Here is a 17954-nt window from a genome sequence, read left to right as displayed (position 1 = left end):
GGAGCATCAGAAGCTTCCGCCGGCCGCGCCCCTACATCACTGGGAATGGCCAGGGCGGCCTTGGGCACGCTTGCATGCAGATTTCGCAGGCCCTTTTCAAGGATCCATGTTCCTTCTATTAATCGACGCCCAGTCTAAATGGCTAGAGGTGCATAAGATGCAGGGGACAACGTCCTGCGCAACAATTGAAAAGATGCGTTTGTCGTTTAGTACGCATGGCCTCCCCGAGTTGCTGGTCACGGATAACGGCACTCCATTCATGAGTGAGGAGTTTGCGAGGTTCATAAAGATGAACGGCATACGCCATATCCGCACTGCCCCTTACCACCCGGCTTCAAATGGGTTGGCAGAGCGCGCAGTGCAGACATTCAAAAGAGGACGAAAGAAGCAGTCTTCCGGATCAATGGACACAAGACTGGCTCGCTTTTTGTTTACGTATAGGACCACCCCCCATGCGGTGACTGGGGTAGCTCCCACAGAACTCCTAATGGGCCGGAGGCTTCGCACCCGCCTTAGTATGGTTTTCCCGGACATTGGCACAAAAGTACGCCGCACACAAGAACGGCAGGGACAGGGATTTTCTCGGCATCGGCCAATTCGGCAGTTTGCGCCCGGTGACCCAGTGTTCGTTCGGAATTTTGCTGGTGGTGCCCAGTGGGTTCCTGGCGTAATCTTTCGCCAAACGGGCCGTATATCTTACCAGGTGCAAGCCCAGGGTCGTCTCCAGCGCAAACATGTAGACCACGTTCGGTCCAGAAGACTATCCCCTCAAAGGATTCCCCGCCCTCGGAGCTCATTTCTACAGCCGCAGAGACCAGAGACAAGGGAAGGTAGTCCTCACAATCTGCCACTGGTGCCTCACTCAAAGCCTGCGCAGGTCGTTACAGAACCGAATGGAGATAGAGACGCTGACATGACGGAGGCAGCAGACTCTGATTCCGAGATGGAGACACAGGACGCATCAGAGGGGGAATCCTTGGGTCCACGGGCCGTGGATGTTCAACCGTTACGCCGTTCATCACGGAAGGGCCGGTCTCCGGCTCGTTACACGCCGCCTGATTCAGTGCCGCGTGCAAATGGTGTCCGGCCTGCGGCAAAACGAGTCCGACGCCCTCCTTCGCCAGGGTCTTCGGTGGATTCCTTGGACTTTGGGGGGGGAGGGATGTTTACAAAAGCCACCATCCATTTGCTGGAAGGTATTCTCTCCTGTGCAGGGTTGGAGGACGGTACGTCTGGATTATATGGTTGGATCATGGGGAAATAGCAGGTTTCTATGGCGGAGTTGAAGGCTAGGTGGGAGGAGGAGTTTGCATCCCGTTTGGAGGAGGAGGTGTGGAGTGAGTTCCTCTGTAAGGTGAACGTGATGTCATCCTGTGAGAGGTTAGGTTTGATGCGCCTCAAGATGGTGTTCAGGGCACACCTCACCAAGTACAGAATGAGTCTGCTTTTTGAAGGGGTTTGAGGATAGGTGCGAGCGGTGCTCAAGAGGGTCTGCGAATCATGTGCACATGTTCTGGTCCAGCCCCAAATTGGTGGGTTTCTGGGGGCCTTTATTAAGAACCATATTGGTAATTCTAAGCGTGAGTTTGGATCCCTGTCCATTAGTAGGGATATTTGGGCTGCAGACCAGCTGGAATTGAGGACAGGGGGTGGGGGCGGATGCTCTGGCTTTCGTTGTTGGCTCGGAGGCGGATTCTGCTGGTTTGGAAGTAGGCGACACCACCCAGTGCTGCATCGTGGCTGGGTGATTTGATGGAGTTCTTGCACCTTGAGATGGTCAAGGTCATGATGAGGAGAGTGATTGACGGATTCGATCGTAGAGAGTGACCGTTTATACTGCATTACAAGGATCTGGTTACTGTTGGCTGTTGGGAGGGGGTATATTGGGTGGGTTTATTATTGTTGGCTGGGTTTTTGTTTTAATATGTTTGTTCAGGTTGTTGATACATGTATTACTATTTGATTGTTGTTTATGTATAAAACACTACAAATTTAATAAAAATATTTTCGAAACAAAATATGCACAGGAGTCGTGAAATATCTGAAACTTATATAAGTTACTCAAAGGTGCGTGAAGTGTCACGGAATTTACGAGGGATATTTTATCTTGTGCCAGTTGAAGTCTGCCATCCATATCTAGCATGAGGCTTTCAGAAGACAATAAGGAGCCATTGGAGCTGCCAAGACAGTGATCATAAGTGCTGAGAAATTTGAAGTAAGGATCAGTGGTGAGGAAGAGAGTTTATGATGCCACAGTCCTTGTAATTAATTCCTGCTGTAACACAAGAGAAAAGTGGATGGGCGAGAAAATACTTCGTGGCAGTCTACGCTGCAGAGGCCTATAAGGAGTGTCTGGTTTGTCTGCGCCAGATGGTGAGGGACCTACATCCTGCGCATCAAAGGGAACTGGTGTAACTTTGGAGATTGCTGTGCCAAGAGCTTTTGGAAGGCAGATGTGTGGAACATCATTAGGGTGCAGGCCAGGGAATTTACCTGGACCCCTGAGATAAAATTGATCATTTGTGTATGTTTACATTAGTGGACATATTAATGATACAGGAGCATTGCTGATTGTAGGAAAAAACATTATTTTGGTACTGGTCACCTTCAGCAGACATGTGCATGACATGCCAGATTATGTTTTTTGAAAGAAGACAGGGCTGAGTGGTATAAATTAAGGGCAGAGAGTATTCTGCTAAATGGGCCAAGCGACAGAAAACACTATAATCGAGAAGGAATTGAGGAACACTGTAATCAGAATCCATCACTCTGAACGGAGAGAAAGTTCTGAGAATGGACTGAAATGGTTCAGGTTTACAGGCAACAAAGTTGCATGTTGTCATGGTGACTTGGATCCACAGGGCATAATTTCAAACTTTGTAAATGAAATGAAACTCAAATGTCGTAAATGTTGAGGACGTTAATAACCGGCTTCGGGAGGACGTGGCAGAGATGGGCAAATACATGGCAGATGAAATTCAACGCAGAGAAAGGTGAAGTGATGCAGACGAGTAGTTGAGATCTGGAATGGACTGCCTGAGAGTGCCGTGGAGGCATTCAAAAAGGAATAGGGTTGTTGTCTGAAAGGAAGAATGTGCAGGGCTGTGGGCCGAGCAGGCCCGGGAGTGGCAGATGGTAAAATGGTCCTTTGGAGAGCCAGAGCAGACATATTAGGCTGAATGATCTCCTGTGCTGTAACCCTTCTGCGTTTTTGGAAATGAGATTGAGGAACAGCAATATAAACGAAATGGTACAATTTTAAAGTGAGTTTTGGGACAGGCTGACCTGTGGGAGGAAAAATTAAAAAGCTTGTTTTAAAAAAAAAAATGGGTTCCTTAGTTGAAGAATCGAGGACAAAAACAAAATAGTGATGCAAACCTTTTATAGAACACTGGATGGGCATAAACTGGTGCATTGTTCTCAATTCTGGGCAGCATACTTCAAGAAAGCTGTCAAGACGTTGGAGACAGAGTTCAGAACAGATTTACCAGGATGGTGGCAAGACTGAAGGACCTGACTGATGTGTAGAGATTGGAGAAGTTGGGGTTGGTCCCTTGGAGCTGAGGAGACGAAGAAGAATTCGATGGGGGTGCTCAAGATTATAAGTGGTTTCGATGGAGTCAACAAGGCAAAACTGTTTCCAGAGACGGAAGGATTGGTAATCGGAACAGACACATTGAAATTGCTTGGCAATAGAAGCAGAGACTGCATGAAGGAGTATTCTTTCACATGGTGAATTGTTCTGATTTGAAATGCACTGCCTGAAAGGGTTGTGGAATTGTATCCAGTAATAACCATTTCAGAAACATGTGGATAAATATTTTGAGAAAAGTATTTACTTGATTAAGGGGAAAGAAACAGGGGATTGGGATTAAATGGATATCTCAACTAATGACCTGGAATGGGGAGATGAGCTGAATGGCCTCCTTCTGTGGTGTATCATTCTGTGAGTATCTAATTCTATGGGCGGGATTTTCTAGCTCTTCACGCTGGCGAGATCTTATGGTCCTACCAACAGCACACCTCCACAATGGCGAGTTTCGTAGCGGCAAGGGTGGTATGTTGAATGGGAAACCCCATTGACAACAGCGGCACCAGAAGATCCCGCCACTGGGGAACCGCCCTCTGCTGCTGCAGAACACGCTGCGGAGGGGGTGGAAAATTCTGCCCTGTGGAACAGAATCCTTGCAACAGCTGCCAAGGTTGGTGATCTGTCATCAGTATCATTATCATCGCTTGATTGATATTTGCATTTAAAGGTACATCTCAATCCTTTGGACGATTATTTTATAGGAGTAACCAAAATGATGCATGTCAGTTCAGAGATACTGCTTTATAAGTGATTTTCATTTCATTTCATTTCAATTGCCAGTTATGTAGGATGGAGTTGTAGAGAAAGGGCATAATTACGTGAATGAGGACTTGTCAATGAGGTAAATCATTTTGGAACAGGAATTATTGCTGGTAAAGGCTGGTGACCCTTCATTTACTGTCATCATCGGTTCTGTTTGAAAGAGATGAGAGAGAGGCAGAGGTATAAAGTTCTAACAGGACTAGACAGGGCAAGAAGGATGTTCCCGATGGCGGGGGAATCCAGAGACAGGAGTCACAGTCTGAGGAAACGGGATAGACCATTTGAGGAGAACTTTCTTCACCCAGAGAGCAGTGAGCCTGTGGAATTTGCTATCACAGAAAGCAGTTGAGGCCAAAACATGGTATGTTAGATATAGCTCTTGGGGCAAAGGGGATCAAAGGATATGGGGGTGGGGAGATGTGGGATTAGGCTGTCTAGTTGGATGATCAGCCATTATCATAAAGAATGGCAGAGCAAGCTCGAAGGGCAGAATAGCCTTCTCCTGTGCCTATTTTCTATGTATGGATCTGCTTGCTGTATGTTTTTCAGCCATCCATCAAGATACTGATGCTGCTGATGAGGAATCTCCAACATTTGCCAACACTATTGCTGTTCGCAAGGGATTCCATTTTGGCACAAATATCTATGCCATTTAGATAATGTAACCTCTCAAAAGATGTGTCGACAAAGTTTTTGCTTCTTGATACTTAGATATTGAAAATAAATCTATTATAGTAGACTGCATGAGAGTTCTGTTGGAAACTCTCGTTCTGTTCCTTCCTAGATGCTCTGCAACTTCTAAATTTAATTATTTTCTCTAACTACTTATCCCCAGTTTTAATACCTGGCTTTCCTTTGTGGAGTATCTCCATTGTGTTGCACTTCATGTTAGGCTCTGGAGGTTATATCGACTATATTTGTTTTTGCATAAGGATAATGCCTTTACCTCTTGTCTGTCCTTCATTTAATATTGGATGTGACATTTTTGCGGCTTTTAGCTGTGCTGTGGAGAAAATGCCACAATACCTACTAAAAAGGATTTGTAACCAGCATACAATGTACCTCTGATCTTTACTGTTATCAACAACACTGTTACCATCAATACCTTTGGGAGGACAGAAAAAAAATTAAGGAGAAAATTATTTCCTAATTTATTATATTAATTACACAGGTCCTTGTTGATGAACCAGCCAAGCCTTTGGCTTTCACATTTGTGCCAACAGTTAGAAGACTTCCGGTACAGATTCAGGTAATTGATACCACCAGATCCCCGTCACAGCCTGGGAAACAGCAAAAGCCTGAAGTCAGTTCTTCAATGATGAATGAGGTAACATCATAGTTATCAACATTGATGCAATTTTTCCCACACACAGACATTTTTAAATTAAATAGCTTCTTCCACCAGTAGCAAACAAACAAATGCACCATCCTAGTACACACTGTTTGTCCTGCCCTCCTATTAACAATAAATGTACATTCATTGAGCCTGTTTCAATGCCTCAAAGGTCTTGCAATATTGATGTATGCTGATGAAAATCTTATCAGACACTCCACTTATCAAAGAATCTTTCTAAACTAAATCCCTAACTGTATTTATTAAGTTTTAAAATGGATTTACAATGTTGAAATGCCAGATCACCACAGGGTGCTCCGTTACTATGCATGGATTATGCTTTCAGATAAGCTGTTGATGTGACCCTTCACGAGGAATAGTGCTCAAGCACTAATGGCTGTAATTAACAGCCCTTTCAGTTCTCTGATATTATCACTGATATGTGTTGAGACTAGCTTAGTCAGAGAGCTCAATGTACTGGCACACCTCATGGTTGGCATGCATTGATGGTTACAGATGAGGTTTTTTTTTTATTGGAAGAAACAATTTTGTGCTTTTTGGACACTATTTATTGAATGAAGGCTAGCTGAGCCTGCACATTCAGCCACTTCCCACAGTGTGGAGAGTATAACACTAGACATGAACGTGAGGGTACACAATATTGTTTCTTCCACAATAAAGGAAACTCCTGTGTAAAGCATCAATGCATGCCAACCATGAGGTGTGCCAGTACATTAAGCTCTCTGACTAAGCTCGTCTCAACAATAACAATAGAACATAGAACAATACAGCGCAGTACAGGCCCTTCGGCCCACGATGTTGCACCGAAACAAAAGCCATCTAACCTACACTATGCCATTATCATCCATATGTTTATCCAATAAACTTTTAAATGCCCTCAATGTTGGCGAGTTCACTACTGTTGCAGGTAGGGCATTCCACGGCCTCACTACTCTTTGCGTAAAGAACCTACCTCTGACCTCTGTCCTATATCTATTACCCCTCAGTTTAAAGCTATGTCCCCTCGTGCCAGCCATTTCCATCCGCGGGAGAAGGCTCTCACTGTCCACCCTATCTAACCCCCTGATCATTTTGTATGCCTCTATTAAGTCTCCTCTTAACCTTCTTCTCTCCAACAAAAACAACCTCAAGTCCATCAGCCTTTCCTCATAAGATTTTCCCTCCATACCAGGCAACATCCTGGTAAATCTCCTCTGCACCCGCTCCAAAGCCTCCACGTCCTTCCTATAATGCGGTGACCAGAACTGTACGCAATACTCCAAATGCGGCCGTACCAGAGTTCTGTACAGCTGCAACATGACCTCCTGACTCCGGAACTCAATCCCTCTACCAATAAAGGCCAACACTCCATAGGCCTTCTTCACAACCCTATCAATCTGGGTGGCAACTTTCAGGGATCTATGTACATGGACACCTAGACCCCTCTGCTCATCCACACTTCCAAGAACTTTATCATTAGCCAAATATTCTGCATTCCTGTTATTCCTTCCAAAGTGAATCACCTCACACTTCTCTACAGTAAACTCCATTTGCCACCTCTCAGCCCAGCTCTGCAGCTTATCTATATCCCTCTGTAACCTGCTACATCCTTCCACACTATCGACAACACCACCGACTTTAGTATCGTCTGCAAATGTACTCACCCACCCTCTGCGCCTTCCTCGTGGTCTTGATAAAAATGACAAACAGCAACGGCCCCAGAACAGAATCTTGTGGTACTCCACTTGTAACTGAACTCCATTCTGAACATTTCCCATCAACCACCACCCTCTGTCTTCTTTCAGCTAGCCAATTTCTGATCCACATCTCTAAATCACCCTCAATCCCCAGCCTCCGTATTTTCTGCAATAGCCTACCTGGGGAACCTTATCAAACGCTTTGCTGAAATCCATATACACCACATCAACTGCTCTACCCTCGTCTACCTGTTCAGTCACCTTCTCAAAGAACTCGATAAGGTTTGTGAGGCATGACCTACCCTTCACAAAGCCATGCTGACTATCCCTGATCATATTATTCCTATGTCAGGATGTTGGTGAGGCCACACCTGGTGTATTGTGTTCAGTTTTGGTTGCCTTACGTGAGGCTCACCGGTCTATAGTTGCCGGGGTTGTCTCTGCTCCCCTTTTTGAACAAAGGGACCACATTTGCTGTCCTCCAGTCCTCTGGCACTATTCCTGTAGCCAATGATGACATAAAAATCAAAGCCAAAGGTCCAGCAATCTCTTCCCTGGCCTCCCAGAGAATCCTAGGATAAATCCCATCAGGACCCGGGGACTTATCTATTTTCAGCCTGTCCAGAATTGCCAACACCTCTTCCCTACGTATCTCAATGCCATCTATTCTATTAGCCTGGGTCTCAGCATTCTCCTCCACAACATTATCTTTTTCCTGAGTGAATACTGACGAAAAATATTCATTTAGTATCTCGCCTATCTCTTCAGACTCCACACACAACTTCCCATACCTGTCCTTGACTGGTCCTACTCTTTCCCTAGTCATTCGCTTATTCCTGACATACCTATAGAAAGCTTTTGGGTTTTCCTAGATCCTACCTGCCAAATACTTCTCATGTCCCCTCCTTGCTTGTCTTAGCTCTCTCTTTAGATCCTTCCTCGCTACCTTGTAACTATCCATCGCCCCAACTGAAACTTCACACCTCATCTTCACATAGGCCTCCTTCTTCCTCTTAACAAGAGATTCCACTTCTTTGGTAAACCACGGTTCCCTCGCTCGACGCCTTCCTCCCTGCCTGGCCGGTACATACTTATCAAGAACATGCAGTAGCTGATCCTTGAACAAGCTCCACTTATCCAGTGTGCCCAACACTTGCAGCCTGCTTCTCCACCTTATCCCCCCAAGTCACGTCTAATGGCATCATAATTGCCCTTCCCCCAGCTATAACTCTTGCCCTTACTTATCCCTTTCCATCATTAACGTAAACGTCACCGAATTGTGGTCACTGTCCCCAAAGTGCTCTCCTACCTCCAAATCCAACACCTGGCCTGGTTCATTACCCAAAACCAAATCCAACGTGGCCTCGCCTCTTGTTGGCCTGTCAACATATTGTGTCAGGAAACCCTCCTGCACACACTGTACAAAAAACAACCCATCTAATGTACTCGAACCATATCTTTTCCAGTCAATATTTGGAAAGTTAAAGTCTCCCATAATAACTACCCTGTTACTTTTGCTCTTATCCAGGATCATCCTCGCCATCCTTTCCTCTACATCCCTAGAACTGTTTGGAGGCCTATAGAAGACTCCCAACAGGGTGACCTCTCCTTTCATGTTTCTCACCTCAGCCCATACTACCTCGGAAGATGAGTCCCCATCTAGCATCCTCTCCGCCACCGTAATACTGCTCTTGACTAGCAGCGCCACACCTCCCCCTCTTTTGCCTCCTTCTCTGAGCTTACTAAAACACCTAAACCCCGGAACCTGCAACATCCATTCCTGTCCCTGCTCTATCCATGTCTCCGAAATGGCCACAACATCGAAGTCCCAGGTGCCAACCCATGCTGCCAGTTCCCCTACCTTATTTCGTATACTCCTGGCATTGAAGTAGACACACTTCAAACCACCTACCTGAACAGTGGCCCCCTCCTGCGACGTCAAATCTGTGCTCCTGACCTCTATACGCTCATTCTCCCTTACCCTAAAACTACAATCCAGGTTCCCATGCCCCTGCTGCATTAGTTTAAACCCCCCCAAAGAGCACTAACAAATCTCCCCCCCAGGATATTTGTGCCCCTCAGGTTCAGATGTAGACCATCCTGTCTGTAGAGGTCCCATCTTCCCCAGAAAGAGCCCCAGTTATCCAGAAATCTGAATCCCTCCCGCCTGCACCATCCCTGTAGCCACGTGTTTAATTGCTCTCTCTCCCTATTCCTCATCTCACTATCACGTGGCACGGGCAACAACCCAGAGATAACAACTCTGTTTGTTCGAGTTCTGAGCTTCCATCCTAGCTCCCTGAAAGCCTGCCTGACATCCTTGTCCCCTTTCCTACCTATGTCGTTAGTGCCAATGTGGACCACGACTTGGGGCTGCTCCCCCTTCCCCCTAAGGACCCGGAAAACACGATCCGAGGCATCACGTACCCTTGCACCTGGGAGGCAACATACCAAACGTGAGTCTCTCACGCTCCCACAAAATCTCCTATCTGTGCCCCTGACTATCGAGTCCCCAATTACTAATGCTCTGCTCCTCTCCCCCCTTCCCTTCTGAGCAACAGGGACAGACTCCGTGCCAGAGGCCCGTACCCCATGGCTTACCCCTGGTAAGTCCCCCCCCACAAGTATCCAAAGCGGTATACTTGTTTCTCAGGGGAACGACCGCAGGGGATCCCTGCACTGACTGCTTCTTCCCAGTCCCTCTTACAGTTACCCATCTATCTCCAATCTTTGGTGTAACTAATTCCCTGAAGCTGCTATCTATGACCCCCTCTGCCTCCCGAATGATCCGAAGTTCTTCCAACTCCAGCTCCAGTTCCCTAACTCGGTCTTGGAGGAGCTGGAGATGGCAGCACTTCCTGCAGGTAAAATCAGCAGGGACACTAACGGCATCCCTCACCTCAAACATCCTGCAGGAGGAACATTGCACTCCCTTCCCTGCCATCCTTCTAACTTTCTACCAAGATCTGGCTAACAACTAAATTAAATTAAAAAAAAAAATAATAATAATAATAAAATATGGTTCTTACCTCACACCAATAGGTTTTATTATTAGGTTAGAGGAGGAGGGCGGGTGGGAGACACTACATGTGTAGTGTCTCGGGTTTCCTCTCCACCAGAATTTATTGGTGAGGGTTTTCCCAGAAGTCCGCGGGTCGAACTTCCTGTTCCCGCCTTAAACACTAAAATTTTTTTAAAAACAGCAAAGAGGGACCGAAAACGGGACCAGGTAAGTGTTTACCGCTGAAATCGACTGGCCTGCTCCTGCAAAGACAAGTGTTTTTAAAGGAGAAACTTACCTCCCAGAAATCACTTGCGCACTGCTCCCGCTGAAATTGACTAACCTGCTCCGCTCCCGCTGAAATCGACAATGATGTGCACACAAATAAAAAGTGAAACTAATGTTATGTGAAATACTTACAAAGCTAAATTTAAAATTAAAATTACCTGCACCACCTTTGTGCTCTGAATAAGTCTTACGCTGAAGGCAATGGAGTTGGGCAGGAACGTTTTAGCCTTGATGCAGAATCTCCCTCTTTGACCAGGTAGCTATTTAATAGCCCACATGTAGCTGCAGTATTGTTAACTAATGGTGGGTTTAACCAGCGAAAGGTATCCCCCGATGTGGAAACACACGTCTCCCGTGCAAGCTACAGCACTTTAAATTTTAATTGTAATCGTATGGGAAAAAGCAAGAGAGTGGAAATGGCGCACACTTCTGGTTACGCCATCGGGAATAGTGCACCACAGATAAAATTCCACCCTACATGATACAAAATGTTTTAGTGTTTCATTTAATGTTGCTTGCTGATCTTTTTTCATATCCTGCCTTGCCTTCTGTATGAAATATTTCAATTCCCTCCTGTATTTTTCACAATCATAGAATCCCTACAGTACAGAAGGAGCTCATTTGGCCGATCGAGTCTGCACCGACCCTTCTAATGAGCACTCCACCCATGTCCAGCCACCCCACCCCGCCCTATCCCTGCAACCCCATAGTCTAATCTGCTGGACACATCCCTGGACACGAAGGGGCAATTTTTCATGGTCAATCCATCTACCCATCCACTTTTGGACTGTGGGAGGAAACTGCAGCACCCGGAGGAAACCTTCCTAGTTATTTACTGAATCTTGCTCCTGAAGTTTGTCATAAACTTTTCTACTGTTTTATACTTATTTTCCTCGGGGCAGCGCAGGGGTGCAATGGTTAGTACTGATGCTTACAGCACCGAGGACCTGGGTTCAATCCTGGCCCCGGGTCACTGTCCGTGTGGAGTTTGCATATTGTCCCAGTGTCTGCGTGGATCTCACCCCCTCAACCCAAAGATGTGCAGGGCAGGTGGATTGACCATGCTAAATTGCCCCTTAAATTGGATTCTTTTAAAAAAAACTTTATTTTCTTTGGCATTTAGGATACATTAGCCTTGTATACTCTATCTTTTAATTTCAAAGGAACGTATCTAGTTTGTTCCTGAACTATCCTCCTTTATTTTGTAATTTTTATGCATTAAACAATGTTGTGCGATGTATAATCATTGTTTAATAGAGACTGGCATCTATGGGAGAGAAATCCAAACCAGTTGAACATTTTTCTTGCAGCCTTTGCACATCACCGAAGAAATGCCCCCTGAAGATGTTACAACAACAGGTGGTATTGGTGGAGGAGCTCCGAGGCGACACACGGAAATAAGCCAAAGCTGGTCAAATAACAAGAGAGGGTATGTGTCTGCTGAAGAAGCTACGCCGCTACAGGGGATTTTCAAAGCTGAGCTTGTGTTCTTAGCAGATTCATATGCAACTGACAGTGATTGTTTGTCAAGAGAAAATGAAGCCGAAGTCAACCTTTCAGCAAAATCATTACCTTTGTTAAGTTTGCCCCCCAATCCTTTTGCGGATTACAAGAGTAGCTCTATTCGAACAAGAATGGTAGTGGGCGAATCAAAGGCCCCGTTGTTACAAGATGCTGAGCAGAAGGTGGATGGGGCTTTGCAAGAACCATTCTTTCAGGCAAGAGAAACATTTTTATACACTCATGTTAACTTTTTTTCTGTTAAAGTAATCTGATGTTCAAGTGCTTAATTCCAGAATTGAACATTTTAACCGTTTGGTACCGTAGCACAGTGATTTGAATATTACTTGTGGACAAAATACCTGCAGTAATGATCATTACCTGGAAACAGTAAACAGTGTTTGCAGTATTTGTGAACTGTGCACAATGTTAATGAGATAACACCATTGAGTAAATTCGAGCAGGTAAAACAACAAGCAGAGGCAGTCCTTCCTTGTTCTGCCTTTATTTCAATGTTTTAGTGCAATTGACAAGTGTTGGATCTTCAGTCAGCACCACAGCTTTAAGCAAATCATCCCTTTTTACATGTTCAAATAACTTCAACTCTGTGATTGATTATGAGTTTGTTCATTGCTTTTCTGGAACATATCCCTTTCTTCTGACTGGTACTTTCAGCCAAGCTGACGGCTCTTAGATATTGCCAGGAGTAAATGAGTGTTTAAACTGCTAGTTTAATCAATAGATGAGGTCATCAGAGCTTCTGTGGTCTGCTAATTTAATTGCAAGATTATTGAATATTCCAACATTTTTTTCACTTCGATTCCAACTTAAATGGGCTGGTTTAGCACACTGGGCTTAATCACTGGCTTCTAAAGCAGACCAAGGCAGAACAGAAGCACGGTTCAATTCCCGTACCAGCCTCCCCGAACAGGCGCCGGAATGTGGCGACTAAGGGCTTTTCACAGTAACTTCATTGAAGCCTACTTGTGACAATAAGCGATTTTCATTTCATTCATTTCAAATGCTTACTTGCCATGTTTCAGCACATGGGAGCTGTTTGCAGTGTTAACGAATATTATTTTGTAACAATCCACAAAATTAGTGGCCAACAGCCTCAAACGATATTTAACGGAGACCATTCATAATGTGAATGGACAGAGCGTGGGAACTGCACACGGTGTTCATTGACGGAACTGGTGACGTGCGCACAGTGTTTATGGACAGAGCATGTTAACTGGACATAGTGTTCAAGGACCGAGTCTGGGAACAGTGCAGAGTGTTAATGGACAGAGATTTCGAACTGCATTCAGTGTTGATGTACAGAGTAAGGAAACAGTGCACATTGCAAATGGACAGAACTGGGAAAGTGTGGAATGGACAGGACTTGGGAACAGTGCAACGTTAATGGACAGAGCTGGCAAAATGTGCACAGTGTTAATGGGCAGAGCCTGAGAACTGTGCACAGTGTTAATGGACAGAGCTTGAGAACTGTGCACAGTATTAATGGACAGAGCTTGGGAACTGTGCACAGTGTTAAGGGACAGAGCCTGGGAACTGTGCACTGTGTCAATGGACAGAGCTTGAGAACTGTGCACAGTGTTAATGGACAGAGCCTGAGAACTGTGCACTGTGTTAATGGACAGAGCTTGAGAACTGTGCAGTGTGTTAATGGACAGAGCTTGAGAACTGTGCACTGTGTTAATGGACAGAGCCTGAGAACTGTGCAGTGTGTTAATGGACAGAGCTCGAGAACTGTACACTGTGTTAATGGGCAGATCCTGAGAACTGTGCACAGTGTTAATGGACAGAGCCTGAGAACTGTGCACAGTGTCAATGGACAGAGCATGAGAACTGTGCACTGTGTTCATGGACAGAGCCTGAGAACTGTGCACTGTGTTAATGGACAGAGCATGAGAACTGTGCACTGTGTTAATGGACAGAGCCTGGGAACTGTGCACTGTGTCAATGGACAGAGCCTGAGAAATGTGCACAGTGTTAATGGACAGAGCCTGAGAAATGTGCACAGTGTTAATGGAAAGAGCCTGAGAAATGTGCACAGTGTTAATGAGCAGAGCCTGAGAACTGTGCACAGTGTTAATGGACAGAGCCTGAGAACTGTGCACCGTGTTAATGAGCAGAGCCTGAGAACTGTGCACAGTGTTAATGGGCAGAGCCTGAGAACTGCGCACAGTGTTAATGGGCAGAGCCTGAGAACTGCGCACAGTGTTAATGGACAGAGCCTGAGAAATGTGCACAGTGTTAATGGACAGAGCCTGAGAAATGTGCACAGTGTTAACAGGCAGAGCTTGTGAACTGTGCACAGTGTTAATGGGCAGAGCCTGAGAACTGTGCACAGCGTTAATGGACAGAGCTTGAGAACTGTGCACAGTATTAATGGACAGAGCTTGGGAACTGTGCACAGTGTTAATGGTCAGAGCCTGAGAACTGTACACTGTGTTAATGGACAGAGCCTGGGAACTGTGCATTGTGTCAATGGACAGAGCTTGAGAATTGTGCACAGTGTTAATGGACAGAGCCTGGGAACTGTGCACTGTGTCAATGGACAGAGCATGAGAACTGTGCACTGTGTTACTGGACTGTGCATGAGAACTGTGCACTGTGTTAATGGACAGAGCCTGAGAACTGTGCACTGTGTTAATGGACAGAGCTTGAGAACTGTGCAGAGTGTTAATGGACAGAGCTTGAGAACTGTGCACAGTGTGAATGGACAGAGCCTGAGAACTGTGCACCGTGTTAATGGACAGAGCCTGAGAACTGTGCAGTGTTAGTGGACAGAGCCTGAGAACTGTGCACAGTGTTAATGGACAGAGCTTGAGAACTGTGCACAGTATTAATGGACAGAGCCTGGGAACTGTGCACTGTGGCAATAGACAGAGCTTGAGAACTGTGCACAGTGTTAATGGACAGAGCCTGGGAACTGTGCACTGTGTCAATGGACAGAGCATGAGAACTCTGCACTGTGTTAATGGACAGAGCCTGAGAACTGTACACTGTGTTAATGGACAGTGCTTGAGAACTGTGCAGTGTGGTAATGGACAGAGCCTGAGAACTGTGCACAGTGTTAATGGACAGGGCCTGGGAACTGTGCACTGTGTCAATGGACAGAGCTTGAGAACTGTGCACAGTGTTAATGGACAGAGCTTTGGAACTGGGCACTGTGTTAATGGACAGAGCCTGAGAACTGTGCACTGTGTTACTGGACAGAGCCTGAGAACTGTGCACAGTGTTAATGGACAGAGCCTGAGAACTGTGCACAGTGTTAATGGACAGAGCTGGGAAAATGTGCACAGTGTTAATGGACAGAGCCTGAGAACTGTACACAGTGTTAATGGACAGAGCCTGAGAACTGTGCACAGTGTTAATGGACAGAGCCTGAGAACTGTGCACAGTGTTAATGGACAGAGCCTGAGAACCGTGCACAGTGTTAATGGACAGAGCCTGAGAACTGTGCACACTGTTAATGGACAGAGCCTGAGAACCGTGCACAGTTTTAATGGACAGACCCTGACAACTGTGCGCAGTGTTAATGGACAGAGCCTGAGGACTGTGCACAGTGTTAATGGACAGAGCCTGAGAACTGTGCACAGTGTTAATGGACAGAGACTGAGAACTGTGCACAGTGTTAATGGACAGAGCCTGAGAACTGTGCACTGTGTTAATGGACAGAGGCTGAGAACTGTGCACAGTGTTAATGGACAGAGTCTGAGAATTGTGCACAGCATTAATGGACAGAGCCTGAGAACTGTGCACAGTATTAATGGACAGAGGCTGAGAACTGTGCACTTTGTTAATGGACAGAGCTTGAGAACTGTGCACTGTGTTAATGGACAGAGCCTGAGAACTGTGCACAGTGTTAATAGACAGAGCCTGAGAACTGTGCACAGTGTTAATAGACAGAGCCTGAGAACTGTGCACAGTGTTAATTGGCAGAGCTTGTGAACTGTGCACAGTATTAATGGGCAGAGCTTGAGATCTGTGCACAGTATTAATGGGCAGATCCTGAGAAATGTGCACAGTGTTAATGGGCAGAGCTTGCGAACTTTGCAGAGTATTAATGGGCAGAGCTTGAGATCTGTACACAGTGTTAATGGACAGAGCCTGAGAACTATGCTCACTGTTAATGGACAGAGCCTGAGAACTGTGCACAGTGTTAATAGACAGAGCCCGAGAACTATGCACAGTGCTAATGGACAGAGCCTGATTACTGTGCACAGTGTTACTGGACAGAGCCTGAGAACTGTGCACAGTGTTAATGGACAGAGCTTGAGAACTGTGCACAGTGTAAATGGACAGAGTTTGAGAACTATGCACAGTGTTAATGGACAGAGCCTGAGAACTGTGCACTGTGTTAATGGACAGAGCCTGAGAACTGTGCACTGTGTTAATGGACAGAGCCTGAGAACTGTGCACAGTGTTAATGGGCAGAGCCTGAGAACTGTGCACTGTGTTAATGGACAGAGCCTGAGAACTGTGCACTGTGTTAATGGACAGAGCCTGAGAACTGTGCACAGTGTTAATGGGCAGAGCCTGAGAACTGTGCCCTGTGTTAATGGACAGAGCCTGAGAACTGTGCACTGTGTTAATGGACAGAGCCTGAGAACTGTGCACAGTGTTAATGGACAGGGCCTGGGAACTGTGCACTGTGTCAATGGACAGAGCTTGAGAACTGTGCACAGTGTTAATGGACAGAGCTTTGGAACTGGGCACTGTGTTAATGGACAGAGCCTGAGAACTGTGCACAGTGTTAATGGACAGAGCCTGAGAACTGTGCACAGTGTTAATGGACAGAGCTGGGAAAAGGTGCACAGTGTTAATGGACAGAGCCTGAGAACTGTACACAGTCTTAATGGACAGAGCCTGAGAACTGTGCACAGTGTTAATGGACAGAGCCTGAGAACTGTGCACAGTGTTAATGGACAGAGCCTGTGAACTGTGCACAGTGTTAATGGACAGAGACTGAGAACTGTGCACACTGTTAATGGACAGAGCCTGAGAACTGTGCACAGTGTTAATGGACAGAGCCTGACAACTGTGCACAGTGTTAATGGACAGAGCCTGAGGACTGTGCACAGTGTTAATGGACAGAGCCTGAGGACTGTGCACAGTGTTAATGGACAGAGCCTGAGAACTGTGCACAGTGTTAATGGATAGAGCCTGAGAACTGTGCACTGTGTTAATGGACAGGGGCTGAGAATTGTGCACAGTGTTAATGGACAGAGCCTGAGAATTGTGCACAGCATTAATGGACAGAGCCTGAGAACTGTGCACAGTATTAATGGACAGAGGCCGAGAACTGTGCACTTTGTTAATGGACAGAGCTTGAGAACTGTGCACTGTGTTAATGGACAGAGCCTGAGAACTGTGCACAGTGTTAATAGACAGAGACTGAGAACTGTGCACAGTGTTAATAGACAGAGCCTGAGAACTGTGCACAGTGTTAATTGGCAGAGCTTGTGAACTGTGCACAGTATTAATGGGCAGAGCTTGAGATCTGTGCACAGTATTAAATCGCAGATCCTGAGAAATGTGCACAGTGTTAATGGGCAGAGCTTGCGAACTTTGCACAGTATTAATGAGCAGAGCTTGAGATCTGTGCACAGTGTTAATGGACAGAGCCTGAGAACTATGCTCACTGTTAATGGACAGAGCCTGAGAACTGTGCACAGTGTTAATAGACAGAGCCCGAGAACTATGCACAGTGCTAATGGACAGAGCCTGATTACTGTGCACAGTGTTACTGGACAGAGCCTGAGAACTGTG

General features: G+C 46.0%; 1 protein-coding gene across 1 annotated transcript in view; it reads left to right on the top strand.

Moving 5' to 3' along the window:
- Positions 1 to 17954, top strand: part of LOC140411432 (uncharacterized) — a 232732-nt gene that overhangs the window by 74510 nt on the left and 140268 nt on the right. Inside the window, exons 4-5 of the mRNA XM_072500539.1 lie at positions 5526 to 5681; positions 11984 to 12391. Coding sequence (XP_072356640.1) covers positions 5526 to 5681; positions 11984 to 12391 — 564 coding nt within the window. The remainder of the gene's footprint in view (positions 1 to 5525; positions 5682 to 11983; positions 12392 to 17954) is intronic.

Source organism: Scyliorhinus torazame, chromosome 4 (genome assembly GCF_047496885.1).
Source record: "Scyliorhinus torazame isolate Kashiwa2021f chromosome 4, sScyTor2.1, whole genome shotgun sequence".
In the NCBI taxonomy this organism is placed as follows: Eukaryota; Metazoa; Chordata; class Chondrichthyes; order Carcharhiniformes; family Scyliorhinidae; genus Scyliorhinus; species Scyliorhinus torazame.
Note: the sequence above shows the minus strand (reverse complement) of the source record. Positions and strands in the feature narration are given on the sequence as shown.